The sequence below is a fragment of the Takifugu flavidus genome, chromosome 17, assembly GCF_003711565.1.
Source record: "Takifugu flavidus isolate HTHZ2018 chromosome 17, ASM371156v2, whole genome shotgun sequence".
Taxonomy (NCBI): domain Eukaryota; kingdom Metazoa; phylum Chordata; class Actinopteri; order Tetraodontiformes; family Tetraodontidae; genus Takifugu; species Takifugu flavidus.
Genome location: NC_079536.1, coordinates 6,448,041 through 6,472,636, shown reverse-complemented (window position 1 = coordinate 6,472,636; position 24,596 = coordinate 6,448,041). Strand labels below are relative to the sequence as shown.

Here is a 24,596-nt window from a genome sequence, read left to right as displayed (position 1 = left end):
GATCACATCCTCCCTCTTCTCCTGAGCTGAGATGTATAACTGTTAGCAATGGAAGCTGTTTGATAATGCCAGTTTTATTAAAACACTAAACACAAAATCTAATACACCAACGAGGTTCTTCATCTCATTTGCTGTGAGCTCAGACTCCTGCTTCTCTTTCCTTCCTATGCAGCTAATTAAGTTTCTCACTTCTCTTCTTGACATTATCACTCCCTGCACATTTATTTTATGTCTCTTTTCCACAGTTGTGTTACTTTGACACATACACGAGTCCCCATTTTATGTGCTCACTTTCCCACTTCCCAGCTTCAGGGGGGGAAAAAATGCCGTCTACCTCTAAGTTCATAAAAACTGCCCGAGAACTCCCTTAAGACCCCCCCCCTTTCTGTCAGATCTGGCTTTTTATTTGTCACTTCTTTTTCTGCTCTGCATCCTGCTGCTGCACCTTCACCATGCAAGGGTTGATTTAAAGATACGCTCGAGCCCTCTGTCAGAAGCTATTTCTAAGTCCCTTCTTTTCTTACTTTGCTCATTTCTCCTGGTGTTCCGGATTGAGGTCTGAGTGCCGAGCCATCTGGGTGGGGAAGCGGCACTACAGACTACCCTGGAAATGATCAGTGTCCCAGATACTGGGAGATTATCAATGCAGCGAATGAGATCACAAACCAGATGGAGTGTGATAGGACTTTGTGCGTGGCTGCACATGCCATGTGTGTGTCCACAGATCTGCTTACATGCATTTGCACATGCAGCCCTTGTGCGTGTTTGCTCACGCCTGTGTAAGTGTTATAGAGAAGAAGATTGGCTAAGATGTTGTAGTGGACGCGCATATGGAGGCCTGGCTGTGATACATGGCTGCGGATGGATGGCAGAGGGCTCCGTGTTCCAACTGCTCATTACTGAGCTCTACCCAGCAACCACTTTCTCACTTTCTCTGCTTTCGGTTTTTCTCTGTCTTGCTCTCTTCGTGTCTTTCGCTTGCATAAATTTATCTTCTCTTGCTTGTTAAATGCACTTCCCCTGTCTCACTGTTGTTTAGTATCTGGTTGCAATAAATTTCACAAGAAGCCACATTGAAAAAGCTTCATCAGCACTCCTTTCTTTCTCTGCAGTGAATGGCGTCCCGTGGTCCAGTGAGGGTCCCAGAAGAAACAGCCACACATTCAACTGCCGAATGCTGGTCAACCCTCACAGTGAGAACCCGGAGGAGTCGCACGAGCACGAGCCGCAGCAGCAGAAATACGAGACAATGCAGTGTTTCGCCGTTTCTGAGCCCAAGTCCATCAAGGAGGAAGGTGACGGTATGTAAGAAGAGAAAAAATACATTTTATTAACATTATCCTAAAATAGGCACCATCCTGAGCGTGGCTGCTCATCTCCTCTGCATTTTCGAAAATAAAATATACATAATGTGCGTGTAAAGGCTAAATATAAACATAAAGAATTGTTAAGCTGTGCAGATGTTAAACTCATCTTTGTTTGGTATAAATATCTTACAGACAGTTCACTGTAATATTTGAATAGATATCCATCATAAATAAAGCCACGCTAAAATGACCAAAATGCTATTTTCACTTTAGTTTTCAATACAAAACTGTAGAGAAAATACAATGGCTCTGCCTGAGTTAATATCAATCTGTCTTTTCCCCTTTCTGGCATTCCTTGCATAAAAGTCATTTGCCAACCGTACTTTGGCAAATAGAGTGAGCAGGACCAAGGCCAGAAAAGAGTGTGTGTGTGGGTGTGTGGGTGTGTGTGTGACAAGGTGCAATCACAGTTACAAATATCTGTCCAGCTATTGATAGAAAGAAACGGGAAGGATGAAATAGATCTATAAAGGGCCAAGAGTGTTTTAAAGGATTCTCAGATCTAAGGCCTGGACCACCCAAGTGGCTCTATTTATAAGGCAAAATAAGAAGTTCCCGCGTGTGTAATTCACCCATGTCAACGTTGGCATGCAGCACTGCCAGAAGCAAGTGTGGGATTATAGATGCAAGCGACACAGGAAAGTTTGATGCCAGTTGATTTCGAGGTCAGACGGGACCAAAACTGTTTTTGTGTGTGTGTCTGTCTATGTGTGTGTGCGTGTGTGTGTTGGTGTGCAGCTGTCATGATTGAGCTATGGCAGTTTTTTGTAACGTTACGCCGGGTGCCTCCCGTGTAATGTGACCATGCAGGTGAGACCAACTTGAGCGGTGCATACATGCGGCCCCCCCATGTCACACTTCATCATCCCCCTTGCCAGCTATCTGCTGCTCTTTATGAGAGGAACAGAGCCACGATCCCCATGCTCATTAATAACTATATTAATTATGCTGCCTGGGAATAACATGCATTTCATTTTCTGTCCCTCCTTTTTCCATCATTCACACCACCACCCCCATCCCCTCCTCCCTGTCCTCTTTCTAATATCCACCTCATCAATTCTTTCCTCCACACCTTCTCCGTGTTCCTCCCTTTGTGTCTCCTAGATTTGCAGTCGTGTCTGATCTGCGTAGCTCGCAGGGTGCCTATGAAAGAAAGACCAATACTCCCCACGCACGAGAGCTTCACCACACGTCAGGACCTGCAAGGTACACCAAGCCAATCGTGCTGTTATTTTAAAACATGCCAAACAACCATATCACATATAGCCAGCCCATAAAGACACAACTAAAATACGCATATGGATAGTTTACACAAGTGTTACTGAACATTTTTCTTTGAAAGCAGTAAATAATTTAATAATTAGCCTTTTTAATCTTGTAGGTAAAATAACATCCTTGGATACCAGTCTGCTGCGTGCATCCATGAAGCCAGGCTGGGAAGATCTGGTGAGGCGCTGTATCCAAAGGTTCCATTTGCAAAATGACGGAGAAATGTCTTTTGCCAGGAGGCATCATCAGGAAGGTAATGATGCCCACTCAAAGTGGGAGTATTTAGTGTAACTTTTCCTATACAGTACAGAACAACAGGACATACAGTAAAGGCATATTGTTATGCTTCTTTAGTTATGCGACACGGCCAAGCATTCAGCCCCATCTACCGTTTTTCCTTGTCTGATGGAACCATTGTGTCAGCCCACACTAAAAGCAAACTGGTGCGATCTCCCGCCACCAACGAGCCCCAGCTGTACATGTCGCTGCACATTCTTCAGAGGTATGTCTCCGTCTTCGCCAGGAAGAGAAAAATCAAAATGCGTGAATTGGATTGCAAGCGTTGGCCTGTTGGAGCCCCGCTCCCTTGTTTGTTACATTTTGTGTAAATAGTTTGTGTGTAAACTAATGATCGGAGATTTGCCGTATACGTGGTCCTGAAATCTGCCTTCAAATGACTATATAACGAAATAAAAGGACAGTAATAATGGTTTCTAATTTTGACTGTAATGTGCACTGTGTACCCAGGCAAAGCCTTCTGTCTCTGCAGATTTCTGCAAAAAAAAAAAAAGATTGTACTGCTATTCTGTTGAGCTAATTATAGCATTTGTGTGTCCAACTTCTAGGGAGCAGACCGTGTGTCGAATGGGTCAGGACATGGGTCCTGGCAGTCAGGCTACAGGGATGGCACCAAAACCTATAAACTCCTCCACTCCATCCATGACTCCCCCAACCCCAGGCAGTTTGCCAGGTTCAGGTCCTCAGGGCCAAGACACTTCTTTCAACAGCAACAGCACGCCTTTTTCTCCTCCAGGCCCAACTGGTCCCAGAGAACCGGCAGCCATGGGAGGACATATGCAGGGCTACCGATTTGGCTGTCCGCCACCTCACAACCACGCCACGGGAATGCAGCCACCGCAGCAGGGCCCTAACTGGAGGATGAATAGTCCATCTCGTGCTAGCCCCAGCCCAGCTGGTGGACCCCATCCACCTCAACAGAACTCTATGCTGTCACCCAGGCACCGAGGTAGTCCTGGGGGAGCGGGTAGCCCTCGTGTAACAGGTCTGCAGTCACATTCTCCAGTGGGGATGTGTGGTGGTCCTGGAAGTGCAGGGAGTGGTGGCACAACTGGCACCCATGCTAACAGCTACACAAGCAGTTCTCTGTCAGCTCTGCAGGCCCTGAGCGAGTGCCACGGCGTGGGGCACGGGGGTCCTCACGCGCACACGCTGGGTTCTCCCGATCGAAAAATAGGCTCCCCCGCCGGAGTCACACAAGGTTCGGGGGTAAATGCTCAACTGATGTCAAAACACGTAGGAGTTGCTGCTCCTAACAGCGGAGACTCATTTGGACCTCACTCTGAAGTAGGTCAGGGGCAACAACAGGGCCAGACAGAAGGCTCTCTTACTGAACCCAAGGAAGAGAGAGAAGGGCCCTCTGAGGGCCTGGATGCTCACAGTCGTCTTCATGACAAGAGCCACACCAAGCTACTGCAGCTGCTCACCAGGAAGCCAGAGCCTTTGGAGACCCCCTTATCACCTGGCTCTAGAGGGGAAGGTAAGGACCAACCTGGAACCGGAGCCCGGGCTGGCCATACAGGAGGGAACCCTCATGCTTCGTCCCTTAAAGAAAAACACAAGATTCTTCACCAGTTGCTTCAGAACAATACTTCCCCTGGTGATCTTGCCAAACTCACTGCAGAGGCAACAGGCAAAGAACTAAACCAAGAACAGGGTGCTGGTGGCACAGCCCCAGGGGCAGAAATTACTCCCAAACAGGAGCCTTTGAGCCCCAAGAAGAAAGACAATGCTCTGCTCCGCTATCTGCTGGATAAAGATGACACTGTAATGAAGGACAAAGTTCCAAAGCTGGAGCCAGGTGAGGTGAAGGTCGAAGGTGGCAAACATGCTCTTGTCAAGACGGAGAAGCAGGACGCGGGATATGACCAAGCCGAACAGGTACGTTTTTACAAAAATCTCTTCTTGAATCATCTGATGGGTAATGAAACAACCAGAACAGCCTTAAAAAGCAAAAGCAGCCATTTCAAACACTAAACTTTGCACTGCTCCACTTGCCTCTGTCTCAGCCTTAAACTGGGTTAGGTAACAGATGTTAGCTTCACAAAGTCTCATGTCCACAAAGGATGGCCCCGCTAAACAGCACAGCCATTTCAAGGGGATGGTATTCATAGCAAAAATTCCGTCCCCTTCAGATGTACAGTCTTGTCATATACACTTAAGACGTCACGCGTGATTTTTCTTTTTTTCTTTTTAAACACATCTGCTCCGTTCACTGCCTTGTTGTTGGCAGTTTGGGCATAGAGAAGTTGTCTGCCAGCTTCAAACAACTGTGACATTTGGAAGGAGCCCCTGTGGTTCTCCAGCCATTTGATCCTTTCAAGTTTGGCCAGAATCCTCAGGTTTGGCACTGATCTCCGGTCAGGCCTGCTGATGCTGAAAGAGAGCAGAGGAGAAAAGAATTGCTAGTGAAACTCAAATTCTCTATAGCAGAGGTTTCAGTTAGCTGATTCTTTGCATATTAGTGGGGGGTTTTTTTCCTCCATGATAAGTAACACTTTTTACAGGAAACTGACACACTGAGCTAAATACATTAAAGATAAAAGAGCTGCAGCTATAAGTCGTGACTGCTGAACCATAAATTACAGAGAAAATCTGTCTCTGTCTGTCCGTCTTTCTATCTGTCTTCCATACTGTTTGCCTGTATTCCTCTCTGTTGCTTCTGTACCATTTCCTGAATGTTACCTTGTGCTGCTATATTCATTCTATTATTGGATACACATGTGTACGTATTTGTTGGGATTTGATGGAACTGCAAAAGGAGGATAGAGAAAGGTGAAGTTGCCCCCAGGAGAGCCCAGCCTCCGAAGGCAGCGTGAAAACGGCAAGCCATATGCTCCTACATTTCTTCTCTGCTACCATGGAGATAGATGGTCGAGGGAGTGGTGTAACTGTTGAACGAGCTCCATATGAGATACAATAGAAGAGAACATGGAAAGAAACAAAGGTTTTAAGTACATGTTTTATTCCTGGAAATCAACCCCCCCACACACACACAACCTTTTATGGTTTCCAGATCTTCACAGAAGTATTTGTTCCACGCTACAATCACCTGTTTTAAAGCTGTTCCAGCATGTGTGAGCTGGCCTGTAGTTCCTCCTCAGAGCCATGCACACCTGTGCTAGGTAGAGTTCCTGTGTTCCTCTGTACCTCACCTACTGTTCTCTCTGCTACATTTCCATCCTCCACCTCTCCCCTCCCCTTGATTGTTTGAGGTCTGAATTATTAATGACAGGCGCGGGGCTAAATGACAAATCAGAGCAGAGCTCAGCAGCGGGGGCTCGGCTTGCTTATTGCTGAGTGGGTGCATGGTCAAGGAGAAGACAGAATTATCTACAATTTTTATGATGTATACATTCAGGTTAGGGGTAGTAATTTCTCTCAGCCTACGTATGTTTTGACAGAACAATGTCAGCGTTTTAGACTTTTGGATTTTGCAGAACCAAAATGGAAATTGCAATTTAAGCAGTAAATTACATGCTTGCATCGAGTTGTTTTCTTTTTAGGTGTCAGTATGCCAGAAGGATTATGGGTCAGATGACTTCCCTTTACCTTACATGGCACTTCTGTTTTGTTCACACTATTTCACAATTCGCTCTTCCTATCAAACAGAAATGGTTAGGTCAAAGGCACAGCAATCCTGCCTACAGAACATTCATTTGGCAGCATTTGGAACCCTTTGCTTCCAGTTGGGTTTATTTGTGCTCAGTGCATGAAGGCTTTAATGGTAACTGTCCTCTTTGATGATGACATGATGTCTCTTCAGTAGCTTTTCAGTGTGCGTCTAGACTCTGGACCCTAATGTGAATAATGTTAGCAATCATATGTTTATAATAAATGTGTAATCGTTATGCAGCTTTCCTGCAGTTTGAGCAGAGCATGCTGTGCAGAAGAACAGGGTTTACATCTAAAGACGTGCATTAAAAAGGTAACTGGGATTGATAGAAACAGGGCCCATCAAGGGTAGGAGCAACTATATGAGAGAAGAGACAGTGGAAGAAGTAGTAGAGGAGCAAAAGAGCAAAGCGGGAGCATTACATCATTCCTGACCTCATTAGGGCTTTTCTCTCTCCCACAACCCCCTCCTCTCTGCTGCTCTTCCCAGTTCCTCTATATATCCTATATGCTTGTCTGCATCATGACATGATTGGAATTGTGAGGCAGTTTGTCCATATTGGGGTTTATAGCTGGATTCTGAGACAGAAGAGCAGATAATATTAAAATTTCCAGCATGCAGGCTGGAGTCCTTGGCCACAGTAAAATGACCCATCCATCAGCCATTCTGACAACCTTGCAAGTGCTACTAGCAATATTGTTGCTGCTGCTCATTGTCTCACACATCAGCAGCTAGTTCAGTGTTCATCACTATAACGCTCTGCTTTACCGTATCACACACAATCAGGAGCCATCACCGGTTCCAAATGGTGCATAGTCAGAACCATTCTCGGCTCGGCTTTCCAAATTGTGTTTCAATTTCATTCCATCTTCTGTTTTATGTCAATACTGGCTGAAGCTGCTAAAAAGAAGTAGGTGGTAAGAAATTCTCAGCAAGTGTGAGCACGAACTCCAACATCATTGTTTCAGTTCATATTTTGTCATCAACTACTATTGGCTCGTCTATCTCATCACTATTCAGCGTTATGTTCTTGCTCATGAAGCAGATGCAGTTGTGGCTTTGCAGTTTCTAGTAGGTAAGAGATGAAAATCTAAGTCAAAGTGAAGTGTGGCCTAGATTCAATATCAAGTGGCCCATTTTTTTCAGAGGTTATCACTTTCTGAACAAGGCCTTGCCATTATTTCCATGTATGAAAGGAAATGCTCTCTCACAGCAATTACGCTCCTCCACGTGCACACTCTATAATTGTGTCTACAGGTGAAGAAGCAGTTACGGCCTAATTGTTTTCCCATTTTCTCCTCTCTTGTCTTTGCAGTCCTCCGAACTAGATGACATCTTGAACGACCTGCAGAACTCTCAGTCGCAGCTTTTCTGCGAGCTGCGGCCCGTCACGTTGCCCACTCCCATGGATAAACAGAACATCATCAACGACATCCTGCAGATGTCTGAATCCAATCCTGCTTTAGCAGCACAGCAGCAACACAGGGGGATAGCAGCCGGCATGGGCCCATCCAGTAAGTCCCACATGTACTTAATGCATAAAGTAATAAAGTTAGTGTTCCACTTTTCACGCCTTCAATTTATTCCCAGAAAATATTCCCAACTTAAGACAAAAAGCCTTTGGATGCTTTTGTTCTTTACCTTTAGCACACTGTCATTTCTTTACCTACAGACTTTGGGAATGTACGACCAAGCCAGCCAGGCAGGGGTTTGCCTGTGAGGAGCGGGTCTTTGGACATGAATGTGTCCCCACAGCCAGCGTCCTTACAGTACCCCATAAGGGCCACAAGCCCATACACTGTCATGCAGCAGCAACAGCAAGGCATAACAGGAAATCACAGCATGATGGCGAACCAGGCCGTTATGGTCAACACAGGTGAGGGTGCTGGGTGCAGTCATGTGGTCAGTTCAAGATGATTACATTATCTTTGAAAACCTTGGCAGGAAGTATTTTTTCTAACATGCAAGGCTAGAGCTGCACAACTAAAATTCTTTTGCATTCACATATTCCATGATTATTTTTGAATAAATGCAGGTTTTTGCCTGATATCGTCTCACTCTCACTATTCTACCATCAGTAGAATCACTGCTCTGCCCACTGGCCTTTGTCACCATGTCCCTTGTCTGTGTGCGTTTGCTTCTCTAGGAATGATGGCTGCCGGTGGTCCGCGGCCAGGGATGCAACAGCAGCTGCAGGAGGGCTGGGGGGCTTCAGCTTCTGCCCCTCCTCTGGGGCAATCCGGCCCTACACAGCAAGGCGTCATGCCAGGCAGGATAGGTGCAAACACTGCTCCCATGAGGGCCACCAGCCAGCCTCGACCAATGCTTCAGTCACCACTTATGGCCAATGGTGAGACCTGTTTAACTTCAGTTCAAGCTTGTTTATGATCTATTACAGAGTAAAAAGAGATAATACGTGAGATTCCAGATGTGACAGTTATTAGCATATGTGGTATATTGTTTTCAGTTTTCAAGCCCCCCCTTCCTGAACTATCAACCTAAGATAACTGCTGTAGAGACCTTAATTCACCTGTTTTACTGTACATCGCCTTTGTTTGCTGTTAAAGGCTGCCACCTACTGGTTATCTAGGGTACTGCTTATAGAACCAACGCAGTGGTTTGCTGCTATTTTTGTTGTTTCTTTAGCAAGATCGTGCTCTTATCTTTTCTCTTTCTCCTCCCATTTAGCTCAACCCGATATGGATATTGGAATGGCGGGCCACAACTTCACTCAGCAGCAGGCTCCACCCAATCAGACAGCACCTTGGCCTGAAAGCATGATGCCTATTGATCAGACTTTTGCAAATCAGAACAGGTACTAAACTGATTTAATGCCATTTTTGTTTTTTGGGCTTTTTTTATCACTCTTCTCCTACTGTAGAACATGAGTCACATAAGTTTCCATTAACCATTTGCAAAGTTGAATGAACGTCTGTTAATCCTATAGCGTGTAGTTCAAACACAATGTGAAAATGTAATGGTTACGAACAAAACGCCTCCCTCATAATGGTTATGAAAATAAGTATTTACTAATGAAGCCGCTGTCTTTTTCCTTTTTAAACTCAGGCCCGTGCACGCTGCGCCCCAGGACGACTTGCTTTGTAACACAGAGCTCAACTCTGGCGATGGCACTGGAGTCGACGAGGGTGCTCTGATGTCCCAACTGTACACGGCACTAAAAGACTTTGACGGTCTGGAGGAGCTGGATCGTGCTCTGGGGATCCCTGCTCTGGTTGAGCAGGTGAGCTACAGCCTTTCAATGTGACATCTTCACACTGACAGGCTGTTGTGTTAGCTTTATTTCTGTATATTCCTGTGGCTACCTTTTCAGAACCAGTCACTAGAACTAGACCATTTCTCACAGGACCCATCCATGATGATAGACCAGAAGCCACCCATGTACACTCAGCAATTCGGTCCACCAGCATCCCACATGGCCCACCGGGGCTACCCTGGTTCTGCTATGCAAGAGCAATGCTTCCATCCCATGTCTGGCCAGATGGGTCCACGGCCAGGCTACCCCATGATGAGGATGCAGGCTCGGCCTGGACTCAGACCATCAGGGGTGGTCCCCAACCAGCCCAACACACTACGGATGCAGCTTCAGCACCGGCTCCAGTCCCAACAGGTGCGTGCATGTCTGCTGTGCCCTGGTTCTTCTCACTGATTGTTCAGCCGTTCTGTCGTAACCATTTGTTTGATTAGTTGCTGCGCGCACAGATAAGAGTTAATCATTTCTGATAGTTTTGTGTCTCCATCTGCCCTGAGGTTGATTGCATTGAAATGATTAACTCGATCTGAAATTGTGCTTTAAATGAGAATTGTTATCAGTTCAATATCATTTGCCCTGATAAATACTTCCTTATTATCTATATGAATTTATAAGTGGTATTTGCTGAAGTGGTTTTATGACAGGAATCTGGTTGTGTTGAAGTTCTTTCTTTATTCCACCAGAATCGCCAACCGATGATAACTCAGATGAGTAGCGTGTCAAATGTAAACCTACCTCTCAGGGCCAGTGCTCCAAACCAGGTACGAGCGCCGCTGCTGTCATATATGTGCATGCTGAACACTCGAGTCCAATTTTACCCAGTTGGATCAAACCATTCTGTCTAATTATTGCACAATTGACCATTAAACATGTTTTTTCCTTCAAATTCAGCAGTCATACATAACTGTCCCCTCGCACAGTGTAGGCATCAGCGAAGTCACATAAGAATGCAGACGTGTCTTAGATGTACCATCAGAAATGGCTGCTCAGCTGATCGTTTACCTGTCGTACTACATTACTTCTCCCACTTCCAGGGGACCATCAATGCTCAGATGTTGGCGCAGCGTCAGCGGGAGATGCTGAGCAATCACCTGAGGCAGAGGCAGCAGCAACAGGTCCAGCAGCAGCGGATTGCCATGAGGGCTCCGGGCCTCAACCTGCCCCCCAACATGGCCACTGGAGGCATTAGTAACCCCAGGATTCCCCAGGCCAACCCTCAGCAATTCCCCTACCCTCCCAGCTACGGTACCAGTACAGGCTTGGCCTCGCCACCTCCCCCTACAAGCCCTTTCTCCTCCCCTCTCTCCCCAAGCCTGCCCACTCTCCCCCCTAACCCTCAGCTCCACTTGCATGGCACCTCCTCTTCTTCCACTTCCTCCTCCTCACAGATGATGATGGGAAACACAAACATGATGGGCGGACAGTACGGGGCCGTACTCAGCCCCCAAATGCAGCACAGTGCCTTTCAGTTTCCCAACTCAGGTACTGTTCCCACACCCCCTGCCTGCCACCACACTCTACTCCACTTCCTGTGTGTCTGTTTGCCTTTGTCTCTGCATTTTTGTTATTCAAGCTGCACAGCATCATACGCTTTTAGCGGCAGAAGGCATTTGATTCTAATCTTGTGTGAAGATCAATGATTTTTAAAAAAAATTATTTTATTTAAAAAACGGAATTGAAATCGAATTGAAATCACTATATTTTTTCGCCACCAGGGGGCACACGAGCACTATAGCGTAGGCAGACGTTTGATTCTAAAGATGAGCAGTAAACAAACCTTTGCCTCTGAGTCTGGTGGTGCCATGAATATTTATTATGAAATGATCTCATATAATACCGCTTAGCTAAATTATTTGTGCTAATTCTGTGCTCCATGCTCTTTCCCCTTTTCCCATTTCTCCTGCTTTGCTTGCCCTCCTTGTATGCACGTAGTATGTGACCTCCTGTCCTTTTTGTATTTACTTTTCATGGATTTTGCATTGAATTGAGTACTAACCTTTACCACCGCTCAGTATTTTAGAATGAAGTTACTTCTTTGCTGTTGCTGAACTGTCTTGGTGCGTCTACGGCAGGTATGAGCCAACAGGCAGATGGAGGCTTCGGAGGTACGGGCACGCCACAGAGCCCTCTGCTTTCTCCACGCATGGCCCACGCACAGTCTCCGATGATGCAGCAAGGCCAAGGAAATGCTTCTTTTCAGGGTTCTCCTGACATGAATGGCTGGCCACAAGGCAACATGGCAGGCAACAGGTAAAGAAACGTGCTCAATCAACCCTCTAGTGTCTGATTGAATTAAACGTGAACATTTATTGACCTGTCGTGCTCGTCGTCTCTCCACAGTATGTTCTCACAGCAGCAGACGTCTCCACAGTTCACCCAGCAGAATAACAACATGTACAACAGCAATGGCATGAACCTCAACAGCGTCTCCATGGCTACCAATATGGCAACCAGCAGCATGGGCCAGATGGCCGGACAGATGAACGTCACGTCCATGGCCTCGGGGCCCTCGCCCGGCTTGCCTTCCATGGGGCAAGAACAGGTAAACACCAGAGCAATCCACATGATCTGGGGACGGAGGAAACCTAAAAGCTTTATCTTTGTGTTGCCTGTGTTGGCCAATTACACTAGTGAATAATTGACTCCGTAGTTTACTTAACTTTTCTCGCTGGACTTGTGAGGCTTCCCTTGAACTTAGAGGACATTGATGAAATCACCAGCGGGGCACTTTAGAGCCAGACCATCTCTGCCGCTTAGACGCGTAAAGCCTGGACTGTCTTGGCTTTTCTTCAACGGTTGTTTAATGCCGACCCAGTTAATCGTCTCCCTTCTCTTATGAGCGCGCCGTTGTTCGCCATGATGCTTTTAAGTCATAAATATTTAAGCACAACGCTGCCTTTGATTGTCTGCACTTCAGACTGTTGTACCATACCAATATATCTGTCTCTTGATTCATCCCCCTCTCAGGATTATTGAAATATATTGGCACTTAGATAATTTCAATTATTTACCCTTTGGCCATTAGTGCAGCCTTCTGTGCTTTAGTTGTATATTGCGGGATTATACCTGGTTTTCTCGCTTTTCTCGCATTGTTTCTGATCCAGAAGATGAAATTATTTCTCCCTTTCATTGATTTGTTCAACTCACTCTGATTTCTCCCCAGAAATACTGTTGATCCTCATGGAGCTCTTGACCTGAACCTCAGAGATCAGCTGGTGCACGGAGCACATCGGCCCTTTAAACATGTACAAACGCATAACCCACTGAGCAGCCAGGCCATGCCCTCAACCCGTCTCCCCGACCCACGATAGCTCCAGGCCGACCCGGATTGAGGAGCCTTTGCCCTGAGCAGACAGCGGAGCCCGGAAACAGGAGCGGAGGATCTCTTTACAGCACGCCTGAACCTCCAGCGGGAGAGCCTTGCAATGAGCCAGTCTGTCCAGCCGCATTCACCGTAGTGTGACTTACTTTGGGCCTCCTGGTGGTGGTGGGGGGGGGGGCACTGACCCACGAGGGCAGCGGTGGGTGGGAACTCATGTTCTGATGAATGTATTCCTCTCACTGGACAGCGGCCATTTTACAATCTCATCTCAAGATCGATTACACTGATTTTTTTCTTTCTTTGCTTTTCTTCTGTCGTCCTCCGTTCCTTTACGAAAAGTTCCATCGTCCCAAAGTGGCAGCAAACACTTTGTCATGATCAGAATCGTGGACGGAGCTCAAGCCGGTTTTGCCTTTTTCGCTGTCACGTTCCAGGACCTGTGCAAAGGACCTATGCTAGGTGTGTTTCCGTCACGAGAATATGTAAAATGAAGACGTGGTTGAAAATTTGAACTTGAAAAACACTGCAGAGAATGGTTTCTGAGTGGGGGGGGGGCTGGTTTGTATGCCTAGACTGATGTAGTGGAAAGGATTAAATAGTGTATTAAATTAAGTTTTATTTTTCTGTATAGATTCCTTTTAATTATTGTAGATGATTCTTAATCTTGGTAGCAATGAGAAAAGATCTTTCTGCAAGTGTGAAAGAGGCACTTTTTTATTGTTTTAACTGTCATGTCTGTACTCTTTCTGAGAGACTTCTACGATTAATCTGAATAACGGATTATGCTTTGGTCCTGAGGGTTTCAGAAGATGTCAAAATCATATATGGTTTAAAATGAATTACAGAGATTGTAAATAACAGTAAGTAAACCTTTTCCTTTCCTATTTATTTTGTTCCGTATGGTCCCCCTACGTGGTCTGGACTGCTTGAGGAAGAGGAGCAGTTGGGTTTTTTTTTTCCTCGAGGAAGGTGGGGGTTCTGGTACGATGCAGAGGGGTGGGGCGGGACGTATGTAATGCTTGTATAGTTTGCTGTGTATACAGTGTACAGATTATTGCTTGCTTCTCTGCCTTTAGCATAGAATGCCACAAAAAAGACAAAAAAAATCACTTCAACACAGCCATACAATAACTCAAAAAAAACAAGAAGTGTGCTTTCTATGTTGTCTGGAGTGAAAAATGCTTCATACGAGCTGCTAGGTGCAAACTGTTCTTGTGTGATGTAAACGAGCAATAATGATTACTTGAGAAACTCTTGGGTTTTTGGTTGTTTTTCTTTTCTTTTTTTAGTCGTGTTTTTCTTTTTGTAATTTTTGTACAGTTTCCTGAGTAAAAAAAGACATTTTTTTCGCTCCTTGTTGGATGCAGTATTAAACCTTTTTTTTCTTCTTTCGTTTTCTTTTTTTAAATTGCAGTTTTTTTGTACCAAGATATTCTACAGCCACACACAGCGTTCCTGTTAGATTATGCAGCTGAAGCCTGGGGGGGGCAGAGGGAGTTTGCGACCCCCCCCCCCCTTTTGTTGACACGTGCCCTCTCTTCCTCCAGCCGCTCCTCTATAGCGGAGGACAGAGTTAAGACTGCATGGTTTGTGAGACCTGCTCTGACAGACACTTAGCCATATTTTATGACCTCAGGCAATTAGTCCGACTACAGAGCGTCCAGTAATGACGCGGCATTCTCGTGCACCAGGGGTTTGGGTTTGACCTAAGGCACGTCAACGTCTAACCTCAAAAGTACATTTTCCTCAAGGAAACGGTCAACTTTTATATCAGCCATTTTAACCCAGGACAGACTTTGAAAAAGCCAAATAATCCACGTATTTGAATTGGATTTCGGAATTTTACCAGCTTTTGTTTTCCCGGCCAGACACGAAGATGTCATTTAACAGGGTGGCCCGCAGCAACAGGAAGTGAATCATTCTGAATGTATTGACAATTAAGGACTACGTTTGTGACTGGTGGCGCGTGTTATCACCATGCCTGCATCTTCAGGGCGCCTCGGTAGGATTTAAACCCTCAGTTGCTTCTTATCTAATTGAATTCGAAGCTGCGGGATAAATGCGTGATTGTATCTGCAGGAGTCTCCTTTTTCCAAGCCATTTCAAAGAATGATTCCCAGCCCTTCGCAAATTTCCAAAGATTGTCAAGGGTTTTTTTAAAAAAAACAAAACAAAGCCATGTGGTACGGTAGCATGCACGTCTTTCCTTTTTAGCATTTATAATGAGGACAGGTGCAAATCACTAATTTTTGCCCCTTACAAACAAGCAGGATTTACACCCACTAAAACCTTTTTTTTTTTCTTTTTTTTTTTAAACTAACGGTTCAGGAAAGAAAATGATATGCCCTTTTGTATTGTCTGACAATTTCTTAGAGCTACGATGCAACTTTGAAATGCTAAAAACCCCAGCAAAATGCCTTAGATTTTGTCCGTTCTTGTACATTATGCCTCTGTCTGTATAAATTTGTACAAATCTGAATGGGTGCGTCATTGCTCAGCCGTCATTATCACCTCTGTTCTGTTGGAAACTGTCATTCAACCCCTAATTGCTCTTTGTCTGGGAGGAAAATGATATGGACATTAAAGCAATATGTAGTTCTAATGTATGGTCTTTCTGGAGAAAGCTTACTCTTCTGTTTTGTTTTTTCCTTCCCCCCAAGATGTCTGTTTTTTTCTGCATTTGTTCACAGGAGTCACACTGTGCCGCATCCACCTTTGTATCCATAGTGTGTGTGAGCGTTTTATGCAAAATTAGCTATACAAGACAAGTTAAATCCACAGTTATGCAAGTTGTGAACAAATATGGCTTCGCTGATGCTATCTGCCTTGTAAATAAAGAATTCTGTTATTGCAATATTCACTCTCATGGTTATTTCCTATGACTGTCTTTGTTTTATTGTATTTTCATATTTAATAAAACATAGACAGATGTCTTTAAAATTCTAAACTTTGGGGATTAACTGTGGGGAATTATGCACATTCCTTGTCACAAAATCGGGAAGTGACCTAAAATGGCATGGGAAAAAAAAAGTCTGGGCTTTCAACAGTTTCATTGGTTAAACCAAGATTTCTTCTTCCTAATGCGACGCTTCCAGATAATAACTGTACTCCGCGGGGGGTCCCTCCGATAAAATCCAAGCGTGTATGCGCGTGTTGGGGTGTGTTTCCTCGTATGGAAATGTTTGGAAAACCCATCTCAATCAATTGCATTGTGTGGCAGCGAGAAAGGCCGGCGTGGAGACGTCAAAGCGGTGGGCCGTCCCTGAAGAGATGCGCTCCTGCGGGGCCATTGAGATGCATGAGTCCGGGCCGTTTCTCGGCCAATAGGAAGGAAGTGCAGGCAAAGCATCTCCAGTAGACCTGGTCGTGTACAGTAGGTGCCCTCAGATGACCACAGACCATCATAAAGACACGGAACAGCCCGAGGACGCATGCAGGCGCGCACGCATGAGGGAAAACCCTGCAACGGTCCGGAGATCTGTCCTCTCTGATTCTTTATTCACAGCAAGGTAGAAGCAGAAGCCTCAGGAGATGTTAAAGACAACGCTGTAAATCACCAGCACATTTCACAAGGTAAGTTTCCTTTAAAATGAGTTTAAACTGATTTACACCTCGTGCGTAGCCGCTTGTTTTAGCCGATTCTGTCTGAATATCAGAGTTAAATTATTACATTATCTGAAATTCACTCCACCATTTACCTGCTGTCCTTCTCTGGCCTGATTATAAGGATCGTAAAGTCTATTCAAAGCTTCATTAATGGTGACCTCTGCTCTCGGCCGGCGCGCCTTAAATTAGTGTCATGACCCTGATTTGTCTAACTGGTTCTCTGGTAAACGCTTCCCCTGGAAAGACCGCATCATATTCTGGTGGTCGTTTTAGAGCCTCAGATGAACACCCGAGGTGTGTCCGGCTCGTGAACCTCTCAGCTGGAACTATTGCAACGTCAGCTGCAGTGGACATTTTATTTTACGCGCGTTTATTCGCAGAATTTTCTTCAAAAGTAAAGACTTTTACATGACGGCTCTTTAATTTTCCTGTATTTTCTTTTTCTTTTTTTTAAATATGAACGTTTTTAATTCTTACTTCTTGGCTACCTGGTTTGATTTCGTGTTCCTATTTTTTAGGTTTCCTGCAATAAACTTTAATAACTTCGCTATCTTTCTCTCTCTCTCTCAGGGACTCGAACCCTCCCTCACCTCCCGGTGCTGTCATGTCCGTGTCCTTGTCCAGCATCCCTGCTATGCTGAAGGACAGGAGTTACCACGGCGGGATGCTGAAAGGGACCCCCGTACGGGCTTTCTACCCGGGCCCTCTCCCTGGCCCCCATAACCCCTATTTGGACTTCTTCCCGCGGACTAATAACCTCCTCAACCCGCTCAAGTCCCTCGGTCGGCTGGTGTCGGACACCCCGGCGCATCTGCCGCTCAGCCTGCACGGGGGGGCCCCACCGTACCTCGGCCATGGCGCCCAGCACGCACCGGTCCTTCAGGAGCCCATGTTGAGCGCCTCCGGGCACCCGTACCTCAGCCAGATGTTGCCCGGTCACGCTCTGTACTCCAAACCGGAGGAGCTGGCCGCCGTAGTGACCGAACACGCGGCCGGGCCGCTGTCGTCGGACTTCAGCAGCCCTTCCAGCGAGAGGTCGACCTCATCCTCCGGGTCTACTTCGCCGCCCAAGGAGAGCTTCTACCGGTTTGGAATCGCGGACCCGTCCCCTAAAAAAACGCGCACCTCTTACAATTTCACCGAGGACGATCTGTTCATGGTGCTGTACGGCTACTCCAGCAACCAGGAGAGGAGCGTGGGTCACGCCATATCGGGCGTGGCGCTGCCCGAAAAGCCAGGTAAGACCTCTACTGCGGCGGCCTCATCTCGCACATTAAAGCGCGGCGCATTTAAAACTGTCTCCTCCAGTGTCGGACTCGCACCCCCTCCCGCTGGACAAGCAGGCCCTGGAGCTCCCTGAAGGTAAGCCCCCGACACCTTTATGGCGTCCCATCTCGGCCCCGTTTGAGGTGTAACTCTTGGGACCTCCAGGTCTCACCATCCTCCAGGCGTGCTGGGGAAACCTGTCCCACCGCGGAGTGTTCGCGGACGCTCGCAGCGTCCATAAAGGGACGCGCTTCGGACCTTTCCAGGGGAAACTGGTCAACACCAGCGAGATCAAAACCTACGATGACAACACTCTGATGTGGGAGGTAATGCTCCAGGATTCGGAGTTGTACACCTGGAATTCCTTCGAATTCTAAACTCAACTATCCACTTTTTTTGTTGCTTTCAGGTGTTCGAAAACGGCAAGTTGAGCCATTTCGTTGACGGCAGGGGGGGTTTAGGGAACTGGATGTCTTTGGTGAAGTGCGCCCGGTTCCCTGACGAGCAGAACCTCATCGCCGTGCAGGTGGAGGGGCAGATTTTCTACGAGGCCTGCAAAGACATCCAGCCAGGCCAGGAGCTGCTGGTGTGGTACGGCGACTGCTACATGCAGTTTCTCGGCATCCCGCTCACCCTGAAGGAGGCCAGAGAGGACAGCGAAGCGCTGCTGCCCACTGAAGGTCAGAATCTCACCTTCAGCCGCCAGAGTTTTTAGGATTTATGTCATATTTATTAAAAAAAAAGGGGGGTTCCCTTCCAGATGCTGGAGAGGGCTTCAAGTGCGACCGGTGCGGGAAGGTGTTTGCCTATAAATACTACCGGGACAAACACCTGAAGTACACCCGCTGCGTGGACCAGGGCGACAGGAAGTTCCCCTGTCACCTGTGCAACAGATCGTTCGAGAAGAGGGACCGGTTAAGGATCCACATCCTGCACGTCCACGAAAAGCACAGACCCCACAAGGTAAGGAAGCCTTTTCTCTACCACCCCGCAGAAATCCCCCCCAAATTGATGGTGCTGAACGGACAGCTCCTGAGACGTTGCCATAGCAATATTTTATTTTTTCGAATTTGCTTTTCTATTTTTTTTTTTCATAAAAACGAACAATTAAACGAAACGAGGGTCATTTTGAGTAGCTCTTTGAGCTAAATTCAACGACATGTTGAATGTTTTCTTATTCCTCAGTGTTTTGGTTTTCATTCCCAGTGTTCCGTGTGCGGGAAGAGTTTCTCCCAGTCGTCCAGTCTCAACAAACACATGCGCGTGCACTCCGGAGAGCGGCCATACAAATGCGTGTACTGCAACAAGGTAAGAAGTTCATTTTTATGTATACATCAGAAATAAATAAATGCGAAAATTCCGAAAATAAATCAATGCGTCTATGTCCGGTGGATCGAGCCTTGGCACCGTTTCTCCTGGATTATTGGCTCATGAAAAGGCCCAGGACCCGCAGGCCTCCGCTCCTCTACTGGAGCCATTTAGGGCATCCACGGCGCATTTGGCCCCGGCCCCGGGTTATTGTTTCTGTGGACGGACACGTTCCGAGGAGACACTTACATGTTAATTATCGCCAGATGCACACCCACCCTTTTGTCCGCTCGGATTATTCTGAGTATTTACGGCCTTGGAATGAGCAAGGGCGGGTTTTTTTCGTTTGTCCTTTAAGAAAAACCCAAACCTCTGCTGATTCCCCCTTTCTTAAGGATTCTTGTTCAACCCAATCCTCCTTTTACTCCTCCTGATCATTGAAACAAATGAGGCCGAAGTCTTATTTGCAAACGGGAATTTCCTTAAAAAAAGCAGACCTGAAAAAATAATTTCACGACTAAAATACTAAAAAGACACACTTTTATACAGCCCAAATAATAGTTCTATATTATAACGATTAAACAATAATTAATTATTGACGAATACATTTTATGGATCAAATTAAATGCATTTAAAAGATTAAGGTTTATTCCTCGTGTCCTCCCTCCAGGCCTTTACTGCCTCCAGCATCCTGCGCACGCACATCCGCCAGCACTCCGGGGAGCGGCCGTTCAAGTGCAAGCACTGCGGGAAGGCCTTCGCCTCTCACGCCGCCCACGACAGCCACGTCCGGCGGACCCACGCCAGAGACAAGCCGCATGCGTGCGAGCTGTGCGGCGCCGCGTTCCAGGAGGACCTGGAGCTCCAGTATCACATCAAGAGCCACAAAAGTGAGACGGTGCAATTTTCTTGACTTTTAAATTAATTTCCGAATGTTCAAGAAATTAAATGAACTGATAGAAGCGAATCGGTGTAAAATGCCAAGCGTAATGAACCGTGTTCCTGGAATTATTATCGCATTTTTCAGTGAACTTCTGCCTGTTTCTGCAGAAATCCTGGACAGCTCAGGTCTCCCGTCTCCTCCACACAATGGTTTACAGAAGGATCCCCTGTTTACAGTCACAGACAAGCCCACGATACAGAAACACTGCGGACAAAACCTCCCCTTCCCCAGTTTAACCATCCCAAACTCGGAGTACAGGCCCTGGAAGTGAGGGGTCATAGCGCAGAAATAAAGCCTAAAATAATCCATATTCTGATGTCACAGAAGGATAAATAAGATGCTGCTTACTCACAAAAACTATCGAAAATAACGAGCCTATTTAAATGGACATTACATAATTTATATTGTTGGCTAAATGTGTGTATTTATGTGTTAAAATATGTTGTCTGTTTTGTGGCTAAAGCTTAATCTCCCCAAGGTATTATTATTATTATTATTATTATTATTATTATTATTATATTATTATTATTATTATTATTATTATGCTTTAAATAGAAAAGCCATTTTTATCACTGTAGATATAAGCTTATTTGTGCATAAAATGAAAGTTACATCCTTCCTTAATTTATAAATGTATATGACATTTTTACTGTAACGTGAGGCTGCAAATGCAAATCAAAATTGTTGGTATTTGTCATCTTTCACGATTAAAAAAAGCAGAAGCATGAAAGCAATGGTTTGACTTTGTGTTTGGATCCAGCGGCTGTTTGTTTTAAACTGTAAAATAGGCAGAAAACACATAAAACCCCATTGATTTCCCAGTTCTAAAGACATACATGATGTGTTTTTGTTTGGTGTTAAAGAGAGTGGCTCCCTGCACCTCTGCACCTCTCAGGCCCAGCCCTCCTCCCTTCCTTTGTGCTGGTGTGCAGCTGAGTGAACTGGGACGGTGTGTCCTCCCAGTAGAAACTGAACAAACCCCAACTGGAGCGAATGAATGACAATAGTGTGCAGCAGTGAGGTGGTCTATTGCCCCTCCAACAAAGGAGGTCGTCATGGCTGACATCTGCCCTCACACTGTCACCAACTGCCCCACATGTGGGATGGAGGGAGGGAGGGAGGATGGATGGAGGGAGGAGGGAGGGATGGATGATGGAGGGAGGGAGGAGGGATGGATGGATGGATGGATGGATGGATGGGTGGATGGATGGATGGATGGATGGATGGATGGATGGATGGATGGATGGATGGATGGATGGATGGGTGGATGATGGATGGATGGGTGGATGGATGGATGGATGGAGGGATGGATGGATGGGTGGATGATGGATGGATGGGTGGATGGATGGATGGAGGAGGGAGGGAGGGAGGGATGGATGGTTGGATGGACGGACGGATGGATGGACGGATGGATGGATGGATGGATGGATGGATGGATGGATGGATGGATGGATGGTGGATGATGGATGGATGGGTGGATGGATGGGTGGATGGATGGATGGATGATGGATGGATGGGTGGATGGATGGATGGAGGGTGGATGGATGGATGGGTGGATGGATGGATGGATGGATGGATGGATGATGGATGGATGGGTGGATGGATGGATGGAGGGAGGGATGGATGATGGATGGATGGATGGATGGATGGATGGATGGATGGATGGATGGAGGGAGGGATGGAGGGAGGAAGGGAGAGATGTGTGATGTCTGTCTCTGTGTTCTGTTATGTCACCTTTGACCTCTGGGTCACCACACACATTAAGTGCATGTTGGCTGAGGTTCTACTGCCACAGAGGTGTGAAATGACAATCAAGCGTTGTTAGAGGAGGAATCGGAAGTGTGTGTGTGTGTGTGTGTGTGTGTGTGTGTGTGTGTGTTGGGGGGGGGGTGGTAACCTTTTCTTTTTCCTGACAGCGTTCAGTATAAAACAGATTGTAATATCTTTTTCCTGCAAAGATGATTTCAAATGGCCTTCGGAGTGTTTGTGGTTCGTGGGGCTGTTAAATGTTTTGTGTTTATTGCTCTGAACGGATGGACGCAGCCTCCGGGGGCCAGGGGTCACCGCTCCGCTCAATGTGTAACAGCCGCCCTCTCCTCTTCACACAGCCAGAATATGGCCTATTAAACAAGTGTGGATCACCCTTGGCTGGACACGCACCGCCCACATATACAACCCTGCAGAGGCTCAGCCATGAAAGGGGGGGGGGGCCTCCCCTCTGTGGGCTTCTGATAGCAGAGGGGAAGACAGAAAGGCAAAAAGGAAGACAGAAGGCGGAAAGAGGGGAATGAGCTGTCGGGGATGGGATTGTTAGCAAGCTGTGCTAGGAGACTGGTTTTAGTGGCAGCTCCTTGATGGGCTGATTTAAGAGTCCAGACTAATGTGGAAGAATTTTAATCCACAGATTGATTTCACATTTAACCTCCTGACAGGAGAACACAGCCCCCAGAGGGGCTTAACTGGATTAATCTGGATTAATGTGATATTAATGTCAGATCACTGTGGTTAAACTCCCACAGCAGATGAAGCCAAAGCCCAGAAAGGTCACCAGAACTATTTCCTCCTCTCTCCTCTCTCTCTCTCTCTCCTCTCTCCTCCTCTCTTTTCTTCTCTTCTCTTCTAGTGGAGCTGAGTGGTCAAATGGTCTGATATATTAACTTTTATTGATTGCCTAATAGCTGTGTGTGTGTGTGTGTGGTGTGTGTGTGTGTGGCCTCAGACTCTCCACACTCTGAGTAGACTCTTAAACTACAACCACTCTGTTCCTGAGCCTCAAACCACACACAAGCCCTGTCAAGATGAAGAATTCTCTCCTCTCATTATTCTATTTGCTTCAGAGCCATAACAAGTCGTGGTCCTCACCCAGCAGAGCGCCATTAGAAGTTTGCGCTAAGTGCTGTTACTTTTTAACCGCTGCATCTGTTCCTCATCTCAGTTCAACTCCACGAGCATCTTCCTGAGGGAAACACGGGAGTTTTTCCCTTTTTCCTACGAATGAATCCCGTTCTGCCATCAGTCCAGCAGGCGCCCCGCGGAGAGGCTGCGTGCTGCCACGGGGGTGAAAGATGGATCAAATGGTGCCTGCAAAGCCCCTCCATACTGCCCCCAAAGCCTCCGTGTGTGTGTGTGTGTGTGTGTGTGTGTGTGTGTGTGTGTGTGTGTGTGTGTGTCTTGGAGGTGCGATTGATGCATGAGGAGGGCAGATGGTCTTATCCTTCACAGTGGGGGCTGGTGTGAAGTTCCACTGGTCCCATGGGGCAACATATTTTGTCTTACTACCCTGTTCTATCTATCTATCTATCTATCTATCTATCTATCTATCTATCTATCTATCTATCTATCTATCTGTCTGTCTGTCTGTCTGTCTGTCTGTCTGCCTGTCTGCCTCCCTGCCTGTCCGTCCGTCCGTCCGTCCGTCCGTCCGTCCGTCCGTCCGTCCGTCCGTCCTCCATATATTTTGGTACAGTCCTCCTAAACTACAGTATTTTGGTATTTTGGTATCTTGTCCTCTACGAACCGCTGACCCGCTCCAGCCCGGGTGAACTGCTGGGCTCTTCTTTCAGCGGCGATTCATATGCGACCCAGTGGAAAAGGAGTAAATCTGCCTGTCTGGTGACATCTGGCTTTGTCATTCAGGGTGTCCGAAAGCGTTCTGGGGTGGCTCTCCCCATGAACCGCGCCTTACAATGGTCCTCGCGGGCTACGCTCGTGCCTTTTGTTTGAGTGTTATTCCTGAATGATGGAAGCTGCCGGTTTGGTAATGTTACAGCACTCCTTCCCTCACTCATACACACACACACACACACACACACACACACACACACACACACACACACCATTTTTGGTGTTTCCTTCAGCCGGATGTTACTTCCTGCATACCTAAACACCAGATTTGGCTCTGGCAGAGTGGTCTCTCTAATTCCTGTATGATTTGAATGATCCCATCAGGGTTTGGAAGCCGAGGATCTCTCTTGGAATCTGGGGTGTCTTTAATTGATACTCCAGGACAGTTGGACCACATGCTGCTGGAACACTGTTAGCCTGGATAGTTGCATGAGTGTGTGAGATCATCTTTGATCAGGATTCAATCCTGGATTAAAGGGGGAAGCTAATCTGGATCCCAAATCCGTCGTGTTAAGACATATTGATCAGGTTTAAACATACAACTGATTAACATTTTGCACATATGTATGTACTTTAAGCAGAAAAAGACCGCACGTGCTGTCCCGAAGGGCAGGATTTACAACATATGGACACTGTACTGCTGCCACATGCGCATCCATGTGCACACCCGAGGTGCCCTCCCTGCCTCTTTGCCGTTAGTCCAGCTA

The 24,596-nt window shown here is 46.6% G+C and overlaps 2 protein-coding genes across 9 annotated transcripts in view; both read left to right on the top strand.

Moving 5' to 3' along the window:
- ncoa2 (nuclear receptor coactivator 2) overlaps positions 1–15,996 on the top strand; it is a 35,043-nt gene extending 19,047 nt beyond the window's left edge. For 6 of the 8 annotated variants that reach the window (XM_057012610.1, XM_057012608.1, XM_057012613.1 and 3 more), the window contains exons 7-22: positions 1,113–1,301; positions 2,472–2,573; positions 2,749–2,889; positions 2,991–3,138; positions 3,482–4,814; positions 7,865–8,063; positions 8,222–8,425; positions 8,696–8,899; positions 9,238–9,364; positions 9,616–9,790; positions 9,881–10,177; positions 10,504–10,581; positions 10,855–11,302; positions 11,893–12,070; positions 12,161–12,362; positions 12,984–15,996. In XM_057012610.1, coding sequence (XP_056868590.1) covers positions 1,113–1,301; positions 2,472–2,573; positions 2,749–2,889; positions 2,991–3,138; positions 3,482–4,814; positions 7,865–8,063; positions 8,222–8,425; positions 8,696–8,899; positions 9,238–9,364; positions 9,616–9,790; positions 9,881–10,177; positions 10,504–10,581; positions 10,855–11,302; positions 11,893–12,070; positions 12,161–12,362; positions 12,984–12,995 — 4,037 coding nt within the window. In that variant the 3' untranslated portion in view covers positions 12,996–15,996. The remainder of the gene's footprint in view (positions 1–1,112; positions 1,302–2,471; positions 2,574–2,748; positions 2,890–2,990; positions 3,139–3,481; positions 4,815–7,864; positions 8,064–8,221; positions 8,426–8,695; positions 8,900–9,237; positions 9,365–9,615; positions 9,791–9,880; positions 10,178–10,503; positions 10,582–10,854; positions 11,303–11,892; positions 12,071–12,160; positions 12,363–12,983) is intronic. The other 2 variants (XM_057012615.1, XM_057012614.1) reach the window with 2 other exon arrangements.
- Positions 15,997–16,212: 216 nt separating this feature from the next.
- Positions 16,213–20,995, top strand: prdm14 (PR domain containing 14). Its single transcript, XM_057012616.1, has 9 exons — positions 16,213–16,715; positions 17,319–17,986; positions 18,057–18,110; positions 18,180–18,340; positions 18,424–18,694; positions 18,775–18,977; positions 19,221–19,322; positions 19,993–20,212; positions 20,373–20,995. Exons 2-9 carry the CDS (start codon positions 17,353–17,355, stop codon positions 20,534–20,536), a joined length of 1,809 nt encoding a protein of 602 aa, XP_056868596.1. The 5' UTR covers positions 16,213–16,715; positions 17,319–17,352; the 3' UTR covers positions 20,537–20,995.
- Positions 20,996–24,596: the final 3,601 nt, after the last annotated feature.

Bases quoted from the DNA above. Each gene is read 5' to 3' on its own strand.
- prdm14 (XM_057012616.1), top strand. From the start codon at position 17,353: ATGTCCGTGTCCTTGTCCAGCATCCCTGCTATGCTGAAGGACAGGAGT. The intron at 18,341-18,423 runs GTAATGCTCCAG...TGTTGCTTTCAG, and splicing joins ACAACACTCTGATGTGGGAG to GTGTTCGAAAACGGCAAGTT. The intron at 19,323-19,992 runs GTAAGAAGTTCA...TCCTCCCTCCAG, and splicing joins AATGCGTGTACTGCAACAAG to GCCTTTACTGCCTCCAGCAT.